Source organism: Panthera uncia (genome assembly GCF_023721935.1).
Source record: "Panthera uncia isolate 11264 chromosome A1 unlocalized genomic scaffold, Puncia_PCG_1.0 HiC_scaffold_17, whole genome shotgun sequence".
Lineage (NCBI taxonomy): Eukaryota > Metazoa > Chordata > Mammalia > Carnivora > Felidae > Panthera > Panthera uncia.
This window is the reverse complement of record NW_026057577.1, coordinates 91,801,510-91,822,732: the sequence shown is the minus strand read 5'-3', so window position 1 is coordinate 91,822,732 and position 21,223 is coordinate 91,801,510. Positions and strand designations below refer to the sequence as shown.

The window sequence follows — 21,223 nt, the reverse complement described above, 5'->3', positions numbered from 1 at the left end:
AAAGGAGGGAAGGAGGGAGGGAGGAAGGAATAGAAAGAAAGAAAGAAAGAAAGAAAGAAAGAAAGAAAGAAAGAAAGAAAGAAAGAAAGAAAGAAAGAAAGGGAGAGAGAGGGAAGGAGGAAAAAGGAGGGAAGGAGGGAGGGAGGAAGGAAGGAGGGAGGGAGGGAGGAAGGAAAAGAAAGAAAGAAAGAAAGAAAGAAAGAAAGAAAGAAAGAAAGAAAGGGAGAGAGAGGGAAGGAGGGAAGGAGGGAGGGAGGGAGGGAGGAAGGAAGGAGGGAGGGAGGGAGGAAGGGGGGAAGGAAGGAATGAAGGAAGGAAAGTTCTTGGGCTCCACCCAAGACAGAAACGCTGGCGTAACACCCAGCAATCTGAGTGTTGGGAGCCCTCCAGAGGACTAAAATGCACTAAGTCTGAGAACCCACTAGAACTGCATCCATTTTGTAAGGCCCAGCCCCACCCTAAGGATCGAAGTGCTCATGGAGGGGAGCGCGGTGATCTGGGTGAGCCCTGGGAAGCAAGCCAGCGGGCCCTGGGGTCAGCCCTGGCTCTGTCCTTACTAGCTCTCTGACCCAGGGCAGGTCCCCACCCTCTGAGCTTCAGAGCCCTCAAAGCAAGGATGCTGGGAGCTGCTCCCCTGTGGCAGAAGATGTACTAGATGATTGCACTGCACCATTTCTGTTCCAACCCTCATGATGATCCCTGCAGTTCTCCATCACAGGGACTCAACGCTGGTGCAGTTTCTTGTGGCCATGATGCAAATCGTTCCTTCCAGCTATGCAGGTTACCACTAGAGAAAGTACAATAGTGACGTTCCTATGCTGGAAGGACACGGTTGAGGGAGGGGGAGAGGTGCAGACGAATGAATGATTTAGCCACCAGGAAGGTGTTACTAGAAAAGAGTGGAATGAAGTCAAACTGTCTCTCTGTCACTGACAGACAAAACATCTCTCTGTCTGGACACCCTTCCACTGGCAGAAACGAATGCACACGTGATCTGGGAGGACAACCAGTGCCAACTTCTGGAGAATGAGATTGGAGGGACTTCCAGGCTCTCCCCTCCCAACGTTCCTGTACTGTGTAAGTTTTGGATAATAAACATGTATGATTTTCCATCAAACAATAAAAGCCATTAGTTAAGAAACAGCATTACAGGGGCGCCTGGGTGGCTCAGTCGATTGAGTGCGTCGGACTTTGATTTCAGCTTGGGTGGTGAGCTCACGGTGGTGAAATTGAGCCCCACATCAGGCTCTGTGCCAGCAGCACGGAGCCTGCCTGGGATTCTCTCTCTCCCCCTCTGCCCCTTCCCTCTCGTGTTTACACTCTCTCTCTCAAAATAAATAAATAAATAAATAAATAAATAAATAAACAAACAAACAAACGAACATTTTTTAAAAAAGGAAATAGCATTATAAGCATATTATTGATCAATGCAGGAGTAAATAGGACAAGAGTTCGGTGTCATTGGTGGAAATGGATGGGGAAAGAAGGTGGTGGTAGCAGATGAGGTGTGCCTGTGTTATTTTGGTTAAAAAAAAAAAAGTATTAAAAACACAAAGAAATTCTGACACCTGCTACAACACGGATGAACCTCAAGGACATTATGCTGAGTGAAACAAGCCAGAAACGAAAGCACAAATGATTGCACTTATGGGAGGTCCCTAGAACAGTCAAAATCGTAGACAAAATGTAGAATGGAGGTGAACAGGGCCTGGGGGTGGGGGTTAGTGTTTAATGGGGACTGTGTTTCAGTCTGGGATGACGGAAAGTTCCTGGAGACAGATGGTCGTGATGGCTGCACGACAACGTGAACGTACTTCATGCCATTGACCTGGACACTTAAAAACTACACTTCAAAGTTAAGGTGATCAATTTTATGTCACATGCATTCTACCACAATCTGAAAAAAAAAAAAAAAAAAAAAAAAAAAAACCAAAAAAAAAAAACCAAAAAAAAAAACCCAAGGAGAGAAGAGACAAAAACAAAAAAAGGTTTGTTTCGACATATACGCCTGACGTCCTATTTTCTACCTGCGAACGGAGGCGGACTCGTCCCTCTGTCCGCCACTCTCACTCAAATTCTCTAGATTAGAAGCAGGAGCAAAAGGGTCAGACCAACACCTCCCACAGGACACCACCAGCCTCATGGGCAGACCCCTGGCGAGGGGCTGTCCTGGGCACTGGAGGATGGTGAGCCCCAGATGCCAGGGGTCTCCCTTGACCCTAGTTGTGACAACCAAATGTTCCTGGGGGACAAAAATCACCCTCAGTTAAGAACCAGTGGGTGAGACTGAGCCAGTGGGAACCATCCTGTGGCCCGGGGCAGGTGGCGGAAAGACCAGCGACATCTCGGGCCGCCGGGGGAGTGAGGATCCCACACGCACTCCCTCCTGCTCACAGAGGCCAGGCTGACAACCCCCAGGCGGGCACCGTGGGGCTCTGCCTTCCTGTCCTCATCCACAGACACACCGTACCCAGCCTGATGTCTCCCTCGAGGGTCATCAGCACATTGCCAGCTTTCAGATCCCGGTGGATGATCCTCTTGCCGTGCAGAAAGTTGAGGGCTTCCAGCATCTGGCGGCAAACCACCTGAATCTGGGGCTCGGTGAGGCCTCTGTCCAGCTCTGGAAACAGACAGGGGAACCATTGTCAATGCAGTGCCCACTACAGGCAGCTGAATGTCAAGTTCATGCCAGGTACAAGAAATACAAAAGCCCCCGCCATTACTGAGCACTTGACCACATACCGAGTTCATTTCTAAACACTCCACATGTTACCTGTTTTGTCCTCAGAGTAACACTATGGAGCAGGCACAATTACTACCTCATTTTACAGAGGAAGAAGCCAAGGCTCAGAAAGGTCAACATACTTGCTCACGGTCACAAAGGAAGAAATTCACCGATCTTAGATTCAAGCCAGCCAGTCTGGCTTTAGAACTCAGGTTCCTATCAAGAGGCAAAGATCCATTCTGCAAGCAGACAGTGAGTGACACTTACACCATGTCAGGCTCCATGCCTGGTGCAGGGACACGGAGAGGCACGTGGAAACGGTGAGCAATGCTTGGAACAGAGTGGGATTTGGATGAGGGTTGGGGGCGGACAGGATGGGCAGCAACCCCTTCTGCCTGGGAATTAGGAGGCTCCTCAGGAGAAAGGGGACACATTCAAGCTGTCTTGTACAGAGAACAGGTGTTCGAGAGGCGAAAAGGCGAGGCCAGGGCATTCCAGGTCAAGGAAGCAGCAGAAGCAGAGGCCTGGAGGCTGACACGAGCTGGCGTTAAAGAAACGTCCGCTGGCTGGCGGTGGTGTTGGAGGAGCAAAGGTGCTGGAAGGTGAAGGGCTAGTGGGAAGGCCGTCATCAAGAGCCTCTTGTGCGCTAGTCAGGGAGACAAACACATACACACACACACACACACACACACACACACACACACACACAATGTACAACCCTGTGTCTGCTTTTTAGAGATGGCAGGGCCCTTCTCTGAGCAGGTGGGGAGCAGAGCACATGCAAAGGACCCTTATTGACTAAAAGGGAAGGATGAGTGGAAGGTCAGAGGTCAGAAGGGCCTGATTTTGCAGGACCCTGCAGGCCATCTATGAGGGTTGCACTTTATTCGAAATGCAATGGGCAGTCCAGGAGAGGCTCGAAGCAAGGCAGAGACCATCTGATTTTTGCATTTAAAAAAGTCTCCCTCATGGGGTGAGTGAGGAGCTTGCAGAGAGCTCGGCGGCGGGCCATCGTGGCGGTGCAGGAGGACAAGAAGGCGGCCAAGGCTTCGAAGAGGAAGCATTCTCGACTCAACGGGTCAGGGAGGTGGGAACGACAGAAAGTGGGACTGAGTGGGTGTAGCGGGGGAAGGGCGTGAGAAGATTCAAGGTCAACGTCCTGTGCTCACTGCCCCACTGGCCAGCGGGATTATCTAGTTCTTGTTGCCACCAGGCCACCTGTGCTGCAGGGAGCTCCCACTGCCCTGCCTGCTGGGTCCTCCGGCTGCAGGTTCCAGGGCTGGCCGGCCAGGGCACCGCTCCCAGGCCTCCCTCCAATCAAGGCAGTCCTCTCCCATCTGTTTTCCCTGGCCGCGCCTGGCCAGAAATCCTCCAGGACAGATCCCACAGGCTTGGTAAAAAAAAAAAAACAAAAACAAAAAAACATGCCAGAGCCAGCTGCAATGCCCTGGGAAGCCTGGCCCCAGACCAGGGGTCCTTCTCCGGGATCCACAACCACTATCCCTCCCTGTGGCCTCAGCCTTAACTCCCATGTCCTGCCATCCACGGACAGGGCTAGAGCCTGGGGGAACACCAGGACCACGCAGACTGAGCCTGAACCCAGGTGCTGCCCCTTGCTAGCTATGTGGTTTCTCAAAGGCGCTCCATCCGTCTGTGCCTTCATCTCCCAATCCGTAAAATGGGATGATGAGAATGGACGTAGGCAGGGCCCCAGCGATAAAGCACGTTCACTTCTCAGCACAAAGGACAGCCAATAAAAGGCGATTACTGTTAGGCTGGTCCTGAGATTATGCTGGATTATCTGTGGCCGTTTTTTTTAAAGGTCAAACTGTGACCTCTTGTGCCTGATTTATTTACATAAATGAAATCAGAACAAGCAAAGTGATGATGATGATGATGATGATGATGATGATGATGATGATGATGATGGAGATCTCACGGTCATCATTTTCTGAGGTTTTACCAACATATGAGGCCCGGTGTTAGGGACTTGGATGCATTCTTTCAGTTAATCTTCACAATGACCCGACCAGGTAGATATGCCTTATTTAGATAAAATTTATCAAGGGTAAAATTCATTTTTGTTTAGGTGTACAATTCTATGAGTTTTGGCAAACGTATATAGTCACGTGACCACCACCACGAATTAGATGCAGAATGTTTCGATCACTCCCCCGAACCCGTGTGTGATCAACATTTCAGCCCCACGTCTCCAGCCCATGAGCTATCATTACTTTGATTTCTGTCCCCAGTCTTGCCTTTTTTAGAACGTCATATAATTGGAATCATACAGTATGATAAATTCTTGAGATTAATTTTCGATTACACAGCAATACATGAATATTTTCTTCAGATTAAAAAAATCTGCAACACTGCAGATGAGTCCTACGTCTGTTTGAAACCACAGCTAGTCCCACTCCACCCCCTCTCCTCCGCAGGAGGGCTGAGAGCCAAACGTTGAAGAGCCGGCAAGGCAAGGCCAACTGGATCAGAGCAAACACTGGGTATTAAGTAACCAGCCTGGCCATACAGTGACACGCTCTGCATATTCCCCCCATCTCGCAAAGGGGCCAGCCCAGCACCCCACAGCTACCCCACAGAGGAACCTAGAAACAGACCTCAGGTCCCTTCGACCCCAAGTCCAGGCTCGTCACTCTATGCAACTCTGCAGGGCGATGGGGAGATGCCGAGGACAGAAAGTGCCTCTAAGCAGGGTCAGCGTCTGTGGGAGAGCCCACCCCTCATCACACAGCTGCAACCAGTTCTCACCTGGTCAGCTCTCCCCATCCCACCTTCTCTTCTCTCACCCTAATTTCTAGAATGCTGATGGTGAGGCGCCTGGGTGACTCAGCCGGTTCAGCATCTGACTTTGGCTTAGGTCATGATCTCACAATTCACGGGTTTGAGCCCCACATTGGGTTCTCTGCTATTAACACAAAGCCTGCTTGGGATTCCCTCCCTCCCTCTCTCTCTGCCCCTCCCACACACATGCTCTCTCTAATTCTCCCTCTCTCTCTCAAAAATAAACAAACATTAGGGGCACCTGGGTGGCTCAGTCATTGAGCATCCAACTTCAACTCAGGTCATGATCTCACGGTTCATGAGTTTGAGTCCCACGTTCAGCTCTGTGCTGACAGCTCAGAGCCTGGAGCCTGCTTCGGATTCAGTATCTCCCTCTCTCTCTGCCCCTCCCCAACTCACACTGTCTCACTCTCTCTCAAAAATAAACAAACATTAAAAACAAAAAAAAAGATTCTCTCTTTCCCTCTCCTTCTGCCCCTCCCCTGCTCACTCTCTCAAAAAAAAAAAAAAAAAAAAAAAAAAAAAAACCCACTTGGGATGCTGATGGCAATGGCAATGCTCCTTTAACTGCTGCCACCAACAAGAAGAAAACCACCTGGGACTGGAGCAGGAGAACTGAGAGAGCAGCCAGAGAGTGAGTCTGCCTGCAGGCTAAGCCACAGCCTGGGGTCCTGCCCCAGCTATGAATGAGGTCAAGGACCCAGTAAGTGTAAGGTATGTGTAAATGTCTTTTCCATCTCTGACATTCTCCCCCCACATAAGCTAAGCTGCATACCTGGAGTAGCAGGAGCTGGTAGATGGCTCCCATTCCCCCCCTTCTTTGTTAGTATCTGAACACATGGCCACCAGTTAGAAGACCACATTTCCCAGCCTTCCTTCTAGCTGTGTGCTCTTATGTTCTGGCCAATGAGATGTAAATGCAGGTATCATATGGGGCTTCTGTAAGGTCTCCTTAAAAAAGTGGAAAGTGTGTTTGTGGAGTTGTCCTACCCTCCCTTTTTCTATCTTGCTGTTCGGAATACAGATATGATTGCTGGAGCTCCTACAGCCACCTTGTCACCACAAACAGAAAGCCAGTATGAGAATGGGACCAACACAGAATAAAGTGGGGCCAAGAGTTGGAGTAGGAAACCATGTTTTTATGAGAACTTGAAAACAAAACAAAACAAAACAAAAACTCCTAGATCAAGCTGTGCCTGAAGCTGGCCACCCTTGAACTTTTTAGTTATTTGTGCCAATAAATTCTCCCTCCCATATCTCCCACCTTTTTTTCCCCCTAAACCAATTTAAAGAGTCCTCTGATTGCCTTATAACCTAGAGAGTCTCAACTCCTACAAGACCACCATTTTTATTTTGTTAAATTCTACCCAGAATGATGAAAATCTTCAAAGGTAGTCTCTGCTGAGAGAAGGAACACCCAAAGTCCGCATCATACATACTCACATCCATCATTTACCCATCTGACAACTCTGGGAGTGTGGTAAGGGGCTCTGCAAGGAAGGCCAGCATTTCTGTATTTCCAGAAAGGGCCGCCACAAATTCAACATTCCTGAGATAAACTCAGGGGGGAAATACCTTCCTCATAGTAAGAGAGTGGCTGAATAGTGCTACACTGTACTGAAAACCTCCCCTCTCCTGAGCCACCGCAAAATCCTAGGCCTGCCTATCAATGCTCTGGGGCCCCAGACCCTCAGCCTCTCCTCACTCACTGCCCACCAAGCCAGCAAGAGCCAGGCTCCTGTCTCAGCCCTGCTGTGGGACTCTGGGACAGCTCCTTAACCCCTCTAAGTGTCAATCTGGTCAGGAAGTCAGATGTGCAACGGACTGAGCTACCCAGGTGCCCCTCTGTAAAAAATTTTTTAATGTTTATTTATCTTTGAGAGAGAGAGAGAGAGAGAGAGAGAGAGAGCGCGCGCGCGCACAAGCGGGGGAGGGGCAGAGACAGAGGGAGACACAGAATCCGCAGCAGGCTTCAGGCTCCGAGCTGTCAGCAAAGAGCCCGACGTGGGACTTGAACCCACGAACCGCAAGATCATGACCTCAGTCGAAGTCAGAGGCTTACCAGACTAAGCCACCCAGGTGCCCCAGAATTCCCACTCTTCAAAGAATCTCCCTTAGGTGTCTCATTTTCACCTCCTCAGGGTGCTGTGGGGTGAGGCAAAGAAGGCCTCACCCATCTTACAGCCAACAAGGCTGGAGGGGATGAGTGACCAGCTCAAGGACACATGGCTTTTTGAATAGGAAGTGTTGGTTTTCTAATGAGCACCCTGCATTCCCTCCAAGAACCCAACCCCTTTCCCAAAAGGGGATAGAGCATAAAAGTACTCAAACAGGCCACATGAACTGCTGGGGCAGGGGAGTGCGGAACACCAGTCCTGGACTAGAGCCCTCAAGCCCACCCCAGCACCACTGCACCGGGTCAAGGAACACTCACCCAGCATGATGGCATCCACAGCTCCCCCAGGACAGAACTCGATCATGATCTGCAGAAAACACAAGGTAAAGTAAGAGTGAGCAGGGGTGCACAGCCCACGGGATGGGGAGCACCTCGGGACCCAGCCCCAGCAGGATCAGCCGGCACCCACTGCCCCCGCTCCCTGGCCTCTCCTCATCCTGCCCCGGGGCCTGTCCAGTCTGCACCACCCCCTCTGATCTGACCCCAACCCTCACAGGAGGCTCTGAAACCCAGAGGGGTCCCTGGCCAGTTCATTTTTCGGGGGGGGGGGGGAGTTGCCATGGAAACCCACAACGGTAGCCAATGGCCTTGTGCCCCACGCCTGCACCCTCCCTTCTCCTCCAGCCTGCCCTCCTCCCTTGTCCCCACCTGCCAGCTGCTCTACTTCCTAGGCCCCACAGCCAGGAAGCTCAAAGGACACCATCAACCACATACAAGCCGGCCAAGCCCTCATGGAATCCTGGCACCTATCTCGCACGTCTCTCCATCTCTCAGAGGCCAGGGCCCTCGCTGGCTTGCAACATCAGAACATCAGGGCCTTGAAGACCAGCCCAGGTGTAGAAATCCAGGCCCAGGAAGGGGATGGGACTGAGTGAGGCCACAGATTCTCAAGTGGCAGGTCCTGCACCAGAAAGGTTTTCTAACGCCCCAAGTCATTCTTGCGTGCATGCATTCATTCGTTCATCACACACCCAGCAGGGACAGGGCCCAGGAGAACAACCAGACCCAGGCCTTCGAGGGCTGGCTCCCAGCTCAGCGCAGGGGCTGGAGAAGGACAATGAGCGTGCAGAGTGCCACTGATGCTGACCCAGGCCCTCCCTCTCTAGCCCTCCCATCTTTGTTCTTTCTCACCCACACTGGGCTCCTATCACATGTGCAAAGATGCTGTTTTTCTCTGAAATTACAGATACAGGTAGGTGGGGAAAGGGGAAGCGTCACAAACTCGAGCAGCCATTCCCGGAATCTCCTCACCGCTTCCAGCTCCTGGCCCAGCGTGTCGTAAAGTCCCTCCAACCTAGCTGGGCAGAGGCAGGCGCCGTGCCCTGGGGCCAGTCATTCCCTCCCCCCCCCCCCCCAGGGGAAAGAAAACCTCCGCCATAATCCTCTGGGCCAGAGCAGCTCTCCAGTCAGAGGAGGGAGGAGTGGCCTCACTGTTTCCATGAGTCTCCAGCTTGTGGCAGACCTTCCAGAGGCTTCCTGGCCATGTAAATGTAAGGGTGCGGTGATCCGTGGCTGGACCCAGGTCCCAGGCCTGCCGTTCACTAGCTGCAGCCATGGGCAGGTCACTTCAACAGAGCACATTTTCCCAGCTGGAAGATGGGGCTTGTTGATGCCACTGCACTTAACTGGGCCCCCCCACTGGGCTATATTTTCGGGGGACAAGCCACACCTGGATGCAAGAAACCAGAGCAGGCAGGGGGCCAGAGGTCCCAGATGCTGGGGGTAGCAAGACAGTGCTGGCCCTCCTAACTTGGCCCTGAGCAGGAGACAGGCCTGCTCCATGCTGTGGGAGGCTCCATGCTGGGGGAGAGAGCCTTGTAAGGGGACACTGCCAGCTTGCACACCACCTCCCGCCAGGGAGGAAGGACATGGCCCCTGAGGCCCCTAGGGTCACTCCGATGGTGCTTGGCCCACACTGCCCCAGGACTTCCAACACTACAGTGACCCTGAATAACAGCCATCAGAGATGAATTAATGTCTTACAACCCAGAACAGTGAGAAAGAGCTACTTCTTTCTTCCACTCGTTCCTTCATTCACTGCTTCATTTCACCAACCGCTCCCCAACCAGACTTGTTCCCTGGGGCCAGGGAACAAAGGTGGCCTGGACACAGGCACTGACCTCTTGCACAGCAGCAGATCGTTCTGGCTTTTAATAATTCTCAGCTCCACAGAAGGACAAAAAATCCTACTAATTGCTAGGAAAAGCCCAGCCACAAGAAGCAAACCTTGTCATCGTGCAAAACCGCTTACTATCTGAGCAGCCCAGGTGCTGCTCACCCGACCTCCGCAGGAATGACAGGTCACCAGGCCTTGCCGGGTGGCAGGCACCGGGCTGGGGCTCGGTCAGTATGAACTGTTACTATGGCTCCTTCCTTGAGCTCAAAGGTCTGGGATTTTTTTCTCTTGAGACTCCATGAAAGGTATCCTCTCCTCTCATTCAGAAAAATGCAAATAGGAACAGGGGCCTGCATGCAATTCTACTGAATTTTTGCACACCCTGAAGTCCCCCCACCAAACCCAGGTTAGGAGCCGCAGCTCTGCCTCTGCACCCCTTACTATCTGTGTGGCTCGGGTAATGCTAAGGACCACCCAGAGCTATCCTAAGGATTGGATGAGGTGGTGTTTACAAAACAACAGGCCCATGGCTCAGTCGGTTAGGCAGCCGACTTCGGCTCAGGTCATGATCTCGCGGTCCGTGAGTTCGAGCCCCGCGTCGGGCTCTGTGCTGACAGCTCAGAGCCTGGAGCCTGTTCAGATTCTTTGTCTCCCTCTCTCTCTGACCCTCCCCCGTTCATGCTCTGTCTCTCTCTGTCTCAAAAATAAGTAAACGCTAAAAAAAAAAATTTTTAAACAAAACAAAACAAAACAACAGGCCCAGCCTCCCACACAGTGCAGGCAGGACAGGCTCAGGCACTGCCCCCTTCTCTAAGGGTGCAGTTGAAAGGTGGTGAACTTGAGTTCCGGTACTGATGGTGCAGCTTAACTGGCTATGTGACCTTGAGTAAGTCACTTCATCTCCCCGAGCCTCAATTTCATCTATAAAATGGCACTAATCACCTCCACCTCCAAAGTCAAGGCAGTTAAAGGAGATTCTCAACACGAAAGCCCAGTAGCAAAGCCACACCGATTAACATGCTCTCGTTGAACCTCTAGCAAACAAAACCCGCGAGCAAGTATCACCCTTACACCAACTTATTCAGGCTCCCTACAAATCTGTGCCTCCCTAGAACTAAGTCTATCAGCACACCCTCTGTTATTATCAACAGTCAGTATGAGAAGTGGCCAAACCCAGGCAGTTCCTGCATCTGTCAGTGAACTTGTCCCTTACACAATCCCCTTACACAAGACCCCCCATCCTCTCCAGAGCTCGGCACTAGGAAAGCTTGACCATTCCGCTGATCCGGTTTGCTTCCTCTTCTGCAATTCAAGAGCTCCGTGACCCCATGCACTTCCCTTTTGTAATTTTAAAATTCACTGATTGATTGATTGATTGCTCTAGCTGCTGGAAAGTTCTGAGCTTAGCTTTGGTTCTATTCCCGGGAAAAAAATGTACCGACTTTTTTGGTTCTATACCAAGATTAAACCCGCAACATTCCACAATTTGTATATGGATCCCAATGAAATGTTTTTAAAAGATAATCATCCTGCAGATGTCTGAAGAAACAACGCTCCTTGGTATTAATCACACATGTGTTAGAGTGATATTCCATTAACCTCTGTGTAAATGCTACCTGACTATACCCTCACATGTGGCAAAATAGGGTTTGGTTTTTCTTCTTTTTTCTTTTTTTTTTCTTTTTTCTTTTTGAAAGTGTTCTTACCCCCAATTGGTTTTAAAAATTTCACATCTTAGGGAGCTTGGGTAGCTCAGTTGGTTAAGCGTCTGACTTTGGCTCAAGTCATGAGCTCACGGTTCATGGGTTTGAGCCCCACGTTGGGCTCTGTGCCGACAGCTCAGAGCCTGGAGCCTGCTTCGGATTCTGTCTCCCTCTCTCTCTGCCCCTCCCCTGCTCAAGCTCTGCCTCTCTCTGTCTCAAAAATAAATAAACATTTTTAAAAAATTTTTTTAATAAATAAATAAATAAAAATTTCACATCTTAGTGCCCTGATGGGATGGGGGAAAGAAAAAAAGTCCCTTTCATGATAGTTCTTACTAGGTTCCATTCCATGTGTCTTAACGTTCTACCTTTCACCTTGTCACTGGCAGGGCTGTAGGGGACTTCTGAAATGCGTGGGGTTTAATTAACAAAATAATCTCAATTAATAAAAATAACAGAGCAAAAATAAAATAATCATCTTAATACCTTTCGAAGTTACTAAATATGCATGCTTAGAAGATAGAATGGAGGTACATACGTCAATGCTCAGGGAAGGATTACAGGTGGTCTATACTTAAATATTTTCCAAATTTTATTCAACAAACATGTATAAAAATATTAGAAATACTTCGTTTTTAATGGGAAGAACAGGCCTAAAATAACCCCTGGCTGTAGATGCATCGATTCCTCTGAAGGAGGAGGAAGTTATCTGTGGCTGTCCACAATTAAAGCTCCAGCAAGGCCTGTGTCCACGGTGTCCTGGGATGAAAGAAGGCTCCTTAGGACCAAGGATTCTGCGGTGCAGAACTGAAGGCCTCTAAGCCCTTACCAAGCCCCAAATCCAGCTCTAAGTACCAAGGACCAACAACTTGAACCCATCAGAGGCTCATCCTTCACACTCCCTTGAGAGCAGCAAGCCACTTGTGGCTCTAGGATTTCTCAGGACCAGGAGAAGTGAGGTTTGTGATCAGTTTAATCCATCGACAACTCTACCAAGGGCTCCACATTGCTAGGCGCAGCAGGGCCATAAATGTAGTATTTAATCAACAAACACTATCTGAGCTCCTAGTCTATAACAAGCCTGGGGACCAGGGAACCAGGAGGAACTGGACACATCCCTGCCCCAAGGCAGAGGCCAGTACAGGCACATGGTGACTGTGTTACCTAGAAGCCTGTAACTATGGAGGGCTTCCCAGAGAAGAGCTGGGTTTTGAATTTTTTTTTTTTTAACGTTTATTTTTGAGACAAGAGAGACAGAGCATGAACGGGAGGGGCAGAGACAGAGGGAGACACAGAATCGGAAGCAGGCTCCAGGCTCTGAGCCATCAGCCCAGAGCCTGACGCGGGGCTCGAACTCACGGACCGTGAGATCGTGACCTGAGCTGAAGTCGGATGCTTAACCGACTGAGCCACCCAGGCGCCCCAGAGAAGAGCTGGGTTTTGAAGGGCAATTTTGCCTAATGAAGAAGGACAAAGACATTACAGGTAAAATACAGCAACTGCAGAGGCAGAACAGCAAGGAAGAGTAGGAAGGGGAGAAGGGAGGAATGTTCCAAGGGGTTCAAAAGGGTGAGAAGAGAGCGGGCCACAAAGGCCAACTGGAACTAGAATTCAAACATCTCAAAGTATGAACTTTACCCTGAGAGCTGTGTATGTATGTCTGGAGAAAGGCACCAGAGGGTTTTAATAAGGGGTGTTATAGACAGTTTCTGCTTTAGAGGATCCCTCTGGATATGGTATCTCTAAAGGGTAGGAAAGCAGAGGAACAGTGGATTTGGCTGGCGCAAATAGTAAAAAGGCCATTTTATGGGTCCCAGTGCCCAGGGCATCACGGATGTCTTCCCCCTGCACACAGAGCATTCTTTCCTTCCCCTTTGTGAAACAGCCATGAAAACTGGGTGGGACTCATCTCATCCCCAGTGGGGAGAGGAGGCCTAAGCCAATCAGGGAAATTCTCTGCCTCTTGCCCTGAGGGCTGATTCAGGGCTGGTCTAATCACAACCAAGCCCTGAGCTCTGCTTGATGGTGTGGGAAGCCATGATATCTCCTCTGGAGCCATAAGGAAACACAAAGCCCTGATGGTTGCAGGCAGCCATCTTGCAACCATGAGGGAAGCCAATGTGAAGACAAACCTATTACAAAGAGGAGGACAAAGAGAATCTAAGTCCTGTTCAAAATCCCCCCTCAAACCTGACCTTCCTCCAGACTTTTTAAATAAAATATGCATTAATTTCTTTTGTTGTTTAGGCTAGTTTGAAATTCTCTGTTACTTATTACCAAAAGCATCTGATCTCACATTTGGCAAGAGATGATGAGGATGAATTAGAACAGTGAGAGAGGAGGACAAGGATGCCACCTCATGGGGCAAATAAGATTTCCCCAGTAATCTCTAGGTGGTACCAGCTAAAAACACTATGCCAGTAGTCTTTAAACTTTAGCGTGCAACAGAATCACCTGGAGAAGTTATTAAAAACAAGGTCACTGGGCCCTAACCCAGAGTTTCTGATTCAGTAGGGCTGGGGTGGGTCCAAGAATCTGCATTTCCAACAAATGCCTGAGGGTTGCTGCCCCCAGTCCCCTGACCATCCTTTGAGAACCACTGCTCTACAGGAATTTGCAAAAGACCAAGAAGCCTGGACCTTGGGGCCACACCTCTCCTCCCTCTAGCAAACACATAGTGCAAGATGGTAGTAGAGAAATCTTAGGAGCAAACTGGAAGAATTATGATTTCTTTTATCCTCTTTATAGTGCCATGCTTTGAGGACCTTTGAACGCATGTCAAGGAGACAGGGGTTAGTAAAGATAAGGTGTTTGGAAATGACACCAAAATCACAAGCAACAAAAGAAAAATCAAACACAATGGACTTCATCAACAATAAAAGCTTTTGCACATCCAAGGGCATGATCAGGAAAGTGAAAAGACAACCCACAGAATGGGGGAAACCGTGAAAATCATATTTTTTTTTTTAATTTTTTAACGTTTATTTATTTTTGAGACAGAGAGAGATACAGCATGAACGGGGGAGGGTCACAGTGAGAGGGAGACACAGAATCTGAAACAGGCTCCAGGCTCTGAGCTGTCAGCACAGAACCTGACGCGGGGCTCGAACCCACGGACTGTGAGATCATGACCTGAGCCGAAGTCAGACGCTTAACCGACCAAGCCACCCAGGTGCCCCGAAAATCATATATTTTGATAAAAGACTAGTGTTCAGATTATATAAAGAACTCTTGGGGCGCCTGGGTGGCTCGGTCGGTTAAGGTCACGATCTCGCGGTCCGTGAGTTCGAGCCCCGCGTCGGGCTCTGGCTAATGGCTCAGAGCCTGGAGCTTGCTTCCGATTCTGTGTCTCCCTCTCTCTCTGCCCCTCCCCCGTTCATGCTGTGTCTCTCTCTGTCTCAAAAATAAATAAACGTTAAAAAAAATTTTTTTTTAAAAAGAACTCTTACAACTCAACAATAAAAGGACAAATATGGGGCACCTGGGTGGCTCTGTCAGTTAAGCGTCTGACTTCAGCTCTGGTCATGATCTCACGGTTTGGGGTTCAAACGCTGCGTCGGGTTCTGCACGGGCAGTGTGGAGCCTGCTTGGGATTCTCTCTCTTTCCGTCCCTCCCTCACTCTCTCTAGCTCTCAAAATAAATAAACTTAAAAAAAATTTTAAAGGACAAATAACCCAATTTAAAAATGGACAAGGGGGGCGCCTGGGTGGCTCAGTGGGTTGAGCGTCCAACTCCTTGATCTCGGCTCAGGTCATGATCCCAGAGATCATGGGATCCAGCCTTGTGTTGGGCTCTGTGCTGACAGTGTGGAGCCTGCTTGGGATGCTCTCTCTCCCCCACCCCACCACTCACACATGCACACTCACAATCTCTCTCTCTCTCTCTCTGTCTGTCTCTCTCAAAATAAATAAATAAACTTAAAAAGATGGACAAAGGATTTGAATAAATGTTTCTCCCAAAAAAGGGAAACATATGGCCAAATACACATATGAAAAGGTGCTGACCGTCATTGGTCTTTAGGGAAATGTCAGTCAAAACTACAATAAAATACCACTTCATAGAGGCTAGGATGCCTAGAATCAAAAAGATGCACAATAATAAGTGTTGGCAAGGATACTGACAAACTGAAACCCTCGTACAATGATGGTGGGAATGTAAAATTTCACAGGCACTTTAGAAAACAGTGTGGCAATTCCTCAAAATGTTAAACATAGCATTACCATATGATCCAGCAATTCCACTCGAGGTGTGTGTGTGTGTGTGTGTGTGTGTGTGTGTGTGTGTATCACCACATGTCCACTGATTAAAAACATATGTCCATTAGCCAGATTGACTAAGAAAAAAAAGAGGACTCAAATTACTAAAACGAGAAATCAGAGTGGGGACATTACTACTGATTTTACAGAAATAAAAAAGATCGTAAGAGAGTACCATGAACACGTATATGCCAACAAACTGGAAAACCTAGACAAATTCCTGGAAGCAGACAACCTACCTAGATTGAATCATGAAAAAATGGAAAATCTTAATGGACACTACCTAACTCATCCTATGAGGTCAGCATGACCCTAACATCAAAGCCAGGCAAACACTGCAAGAAAATGAAACTACAGATCAATATCCCTGATGAATACTGATGCAAAAATCCTCAACAAAATACTAGCAAATCAAATTCAGCAACATATTAAGAGGATTATACACCATGGCCCAGTGGGATTTACTCCTGGAAGCAAGGATGGTTTAACATACAAAGATCAGTCAATGGAATTGACCACATTAATGGAATGAAGGAGGGAAAAAACACCATCACTTCAGTCGATACAGGAAAAAACATCTAACAAAATTCAACACTCTTTCCCAGGAAAACCACCAACAAACTAGGAATAGGATAAAACCACCTCAACATATCAAAGGCCATATATGAAAACCCATAGTGAGCTTTATACTCGAATGGTGAAAGACTGAAAGCTTCTTGTCTAGGATTAGGAACAAGACAAGGATGCCCACTTTCTTCACTTCCATTCAACACAATACTGGAAGTCCTAGCCAGCATAATTAAGTAAGAAAAATAAGAGGCCAGCAAATTGCAAAGGAGGGGTAAAATTATCTCTGCAGATGACATGACCCAACATGTAGAAAGCCCTAAAGATTATAAACACCCAGAAAACTGTTACAACCAATAAGCAATTTTTAGCAAAGTTGCAGGACATAAAGCAACACACAAAAATCAGTTGAGATTCTATACTCTGACAATGAATAATCCAAAAAGGAAATTAAGGAAACAATTCCATTTATAATAGCATCAAAAAGAAGAAAATAACTCAGGAATACCTAGGAAGAGAAAAAAAAAAAAAAAAACCCAAGAAGGCAAAATATCTGTACCCTGAAAAGTATAAAACATTGCTAAAAGAAGTTAAAGACGGACAAGTAAATAGAAAGACATCCCATGTTCGTGGATTGAAAGACTCCATATTGTTAAGATGTCAATGTTACCCCATCTACAGAGTCCCTATCAAATCTTGATGGCATCTTTTACAAAAATTAAAAAATCCATTGTGAAATTCATATGGAATATCAAAGGACCCCAAATAGCCAAGACAATCGTTCTTAAAAAAGAAGAAAGTTAGAAATCTCACACTTCTTAATTTAAAACTTGCTACAGGGGTGCCTGGGTGGCTCAGTCGGTTGGGCTTCTGACTTCAGCTCAAGTCATGATCTCGCGGTTCATGAGTTCGAGCCCCGCGTCGGGCTCTGTGCTGACAGCTCAGAGCCTGGAGCTGCTACGGATTCTGTGTCTCCCTCTCTCCCTGCCCCTCCCCTGCTCACACTCTGTCTCTCTCAAAAATAAATAATAAATAATATTAAAAAAAAAAAACTTGCTACAAAGCTAGAGTAATCAAAACACTTTGGTACTGAAGAAAGGCTGACATATACATCAGTGGAAAGGCAGCCCAGAAATAAACTCTTACATATGTGGTATATAAAACTCACCGTTCGTGAGTTCAAGCACAGAGCCTGCTTGGGATTCTCTCTCTCCACCCTTCCCCAGCTTGTGCTCTGTCGATCTCTCTCAAAACAAATAAATAGACTTAAAAAAATTTCACTCAAGGCGCCTGGGAGACTCAGTCAGTTAAGCGTCCAACTTCAGCTCCGGTCACGATCTCACAGTTCACAAGTTTAAGCCCCGCATCAGTCTCTCTGCTGTCAGCGCAGAGCTCATTTCGGCTGCTCTGTCTCCCTCTCTCCCTGCCCCTCCCCTGCTTGTGCAATCTCTCCCAAAAACAAATAGATGTTAAAAATAAAATTATAGGGGCGCCTGGGTGGCTCAGTCGGTTAAGCCGCCGACTTCGGCTCAGGTCATGATCTCGCGGTCCGTGAGTTCGAGCCCCGCGTCGGGCTCTGTGCTGACAGCTCAGAGCCTGGAGCCTGTTTCAAATTCTGTGTCTCCCTCTCTCTGACCCTCCCCCGTTCATGCTCTGTCTCTCTCTGTCTCAAAAATAAATAAACGTTAAAATATATATATAAAAAAAATAAAATAAAATTATAAAAATTCCAAAAAAGCAAAGTCTAACACAAGTTACGGCACGGGTGAACCTCAAAGACAATATGCTAAGTGAAACGCCAACTGCAATAGCACAAATAAGAGCTCCCTTACGTGGGGTACCTCTACTAGTCAAATTCATAGAAACAGAAAGTATTAAGAGGATTGTCAGTGGGTGGTGGGGGGAGGAGAACGGGAAGTTAGTGCTTAACGGGACCCAGTTTCAGTTCGGGAAGATGAAAAATTTCCGGACATGATGGTGGTTGACGGCTGCACAACACTGAGGAAGTACTTGATGCCAATGGCCTGTGCACTTAAAAATGATTAAAATGGCCGATGTTGTTTATGTGTGTTTTGCCCCAATTAAAAAAAACACACACAAATCCACACCAAAGCTTGTACACAAATGTTCACAGAAGCATGATTCACAATAGGCAAAAAGCAGAAATAAATGTCTATCAGCTAATGAATGCAGAAACAAAATGTGGCATTATTAGCTTTATCCAGTGGAATATTACTTGGTCATGAAAAGGAATGAGGCACTGACACCATCCTGCAGTGTGAATGCACCTTGAAAACTTCATACCGAGTGAAAGAAGTCAGATGGCAAAAAGCCACGTATGATAGGATTCCATTTACGTAAAACATCCAGAACAGGCAAATCCATAGAAACAGAGATTGGTGGTTACAAGGGACTAGGGGGAGGGAGGGGTGGGTTCGGAGCAGGGGAGGGCAGGCTCCCGGAGCAATACACTGCACGGCTCTCAAAATGCGACCCAAGCACTCTCCGGATCAGAAGGCTGTTGACACCATGTGCCAAGCCCCGTCCCAGGCCCTCTCTGGCCCTTTATTCACAGTCTCTCATTTAGTCCTCACACGGTTCTGTATTCCCATTCTATAGATCAAGGGCTGCCAAACTTGTTCTGCGAAGGGCCAGATAGTAAATGCTTTCAGGTCTGCAGCCATAAGGTGTCTGTCGCATGCAAATCACTCTTGTAGCCAGAGATGGTACCTGAACAAATGGGCACAGCTGTGTGCCCACAAACCTTCATCTACGAACACGGGGGGCAGGCCAGATTTGGTGCTCAGGCGGTGGTCCGTCATCCCCGATTCCAGATGAGAAAACTGAAGCATAGAGAGATTCAGTAACTTGTCAAGGTCCCCAACTAATAAGAGGTGAGGCCAGGACATGACCCAGGTGCTTGACTAAAGAGCGCCTATTCCATTCCCTGGGCTCAACTTCCCCAACCAGTGGGGAGGGCCTACAACGAATCAGACATCTTCCCTACTGGTACCTGAATATCTTTCTTTTTTTTTTTTTTTTTTTAACGTTTATTTATTTTTGAGAGAGAGAACACAAGCAGGGGAGGGGAAGAGACGGGGAGACAGAGGATCCGAAGCGGGCTCTGCACTGACAGCAGCCAGTCTGACGCGGGGCTCAAACTCACAAACCGCGAGATCATGACCCGAGCCGAAGTCAGATGCTCAGCTGACTGAGCCCCCCCAGGCAGCCCCTTGGTACATGAGTACCTTTATTTTAAGGTTTCACCTCAACCTGTAAGGTAGGCATTCCCCTCCCGCCCTACCCTGGAACCCACAGCTGGTACAAGCAGAGGTGGGATCTGAACCCTGGCCAATGGGAGCCGGGCTGCTCACAGCAGCTGCCCTGCATTAAGAAGGCGGGGCTGCCTGAGCCTGGACACAGGTCGCACATTCTGCTAAGGGAGGCGCTTGCTTTTCCCAAGCCCTCTTGTCAGAGTGCCCTCACCACGACTCGAGCTTTGTTTCCCTGGAGACGCCAGCCCATACACACAGCTGGGGATGCCGGATGGGGGAGAGCCCATAGCTGCCTTCTCTGGCTCCTTCTCTGGCTGGAGGCCAAAGGAAACTGGAAACCTGTGTTTACCTCCCCATCAGTTTAGATTAAGCAGCTGTCACAGCACAGCACAGGGGTCACGGCCTTGTTACGTGATCTTGGCAGGCCAGGTCACCTCTCCAGTCACTCATTCATTCGTTGATTCATTCATCCACGGATTTCTCAGGCACCTACCCTGTACCTATGCTATTTTAGCCCCTGGGATTATAGCAGTGAGAAACAGTCCTCGTGCACCTGGAGTTTCATTCAGAAAACCAATCTATGTGTCTGGGTGATGAGCCCACCTGGCAGGGTGTCAGGGCGGTCGTGTACCCAGCACCGCACCTGCACAGCTCAATTAAAGAAGTAACGTCTCCCTTTTCCGGCCTGGGAACGGCCACCGTGCAACCTTCTTTGGAGCGGTGCAAAGGATCGACTCAATAGTCCATAAGACTGATAGGGCCAGAATTAAAAATCTCTCCTCTCTACCAGATCCACCTTTCGGGGCTAAACATCAATACCAAGGTGATTTCCGCCTTTCTAAGTAACACACACAAAGAAACCCCCACGAACGCAGCTGTTTTACCTACGTCTCACTCCGTGCCCTCAACCTCCTCGAGAGGTGAGTGGTTGCCAGGTCTGTGACCTGGGGTCAGCCTCAGTTTCCCCATCCATGACATTTAATTGGAATCAAGAGCTTACTCTGTGCCAGGCCCTATGCCAAGTCCTTTGCACAGATTATCTTCCACTCACTAATCGAGGTAGGCATCCTAAAAAATACCTATACCTCGTGGGGCTTATAGTGAGGATTAAATAAGATAATGTATGCCGGGCACTTAAAACATTATCTAGCACACAGTAAGTAAATGCTCAATAAATGTTACCAATTGTTATTAGCAGTTAGTGATATTTTATTCCCGTTTTACATATGGGGAAACTGAGGCTCAGAAAGATTAGTCTGTGACTAAGGGGTTTTTTTTTTTCTTTTTAAATATTTTAAATGTTTATTTACTTTTGAGAGAGAGAGACAGACAGGGCACGAGCGGGGCAGAGGCAGAGAGCAAAGGAGACACAGACTCCAAAGCAGGCTCCAGGCCCCAAGCTATCGGCACAGAGCCCCACGCAGGGCTTGAACTCACGAACTGTGAGATCATGACCTGAGCTGAAGTCGGACACTTAACCCACTGAGCCACCCAGGCGCCCAAAGGTTTTTTTTTCTTTTCTTTTTTAATAAAAGCAAACTAAAACCAGAATAAGAAAAAAACCCACAGAAGATTTCTGGTTGGGCTTAATTCCATTCACAG

General features: G+C 48.3%; 1 protein-coding gene across 1 annotated transcript in view; it reads right to left on the bottom strand.

Moving 5' to 3' along the window:
- STK10 (serine/threonine kinase 10) overlaps window positions 1-21,223 on the bottom strand; it is a 120,775-nt gene that overhangs the window by 59,561 nt on the left and 39,991 nt on the right. Inside the window, 2 exon segments of the mRNA XM_049648697.1 lie at window positions 2,471-2,620; window positions 7,962-8,010. Coding sequence (XP_049504654.1) covers window positions 2,471-2,620; window positions 7,962-8,010 — 199 coding nt within the window.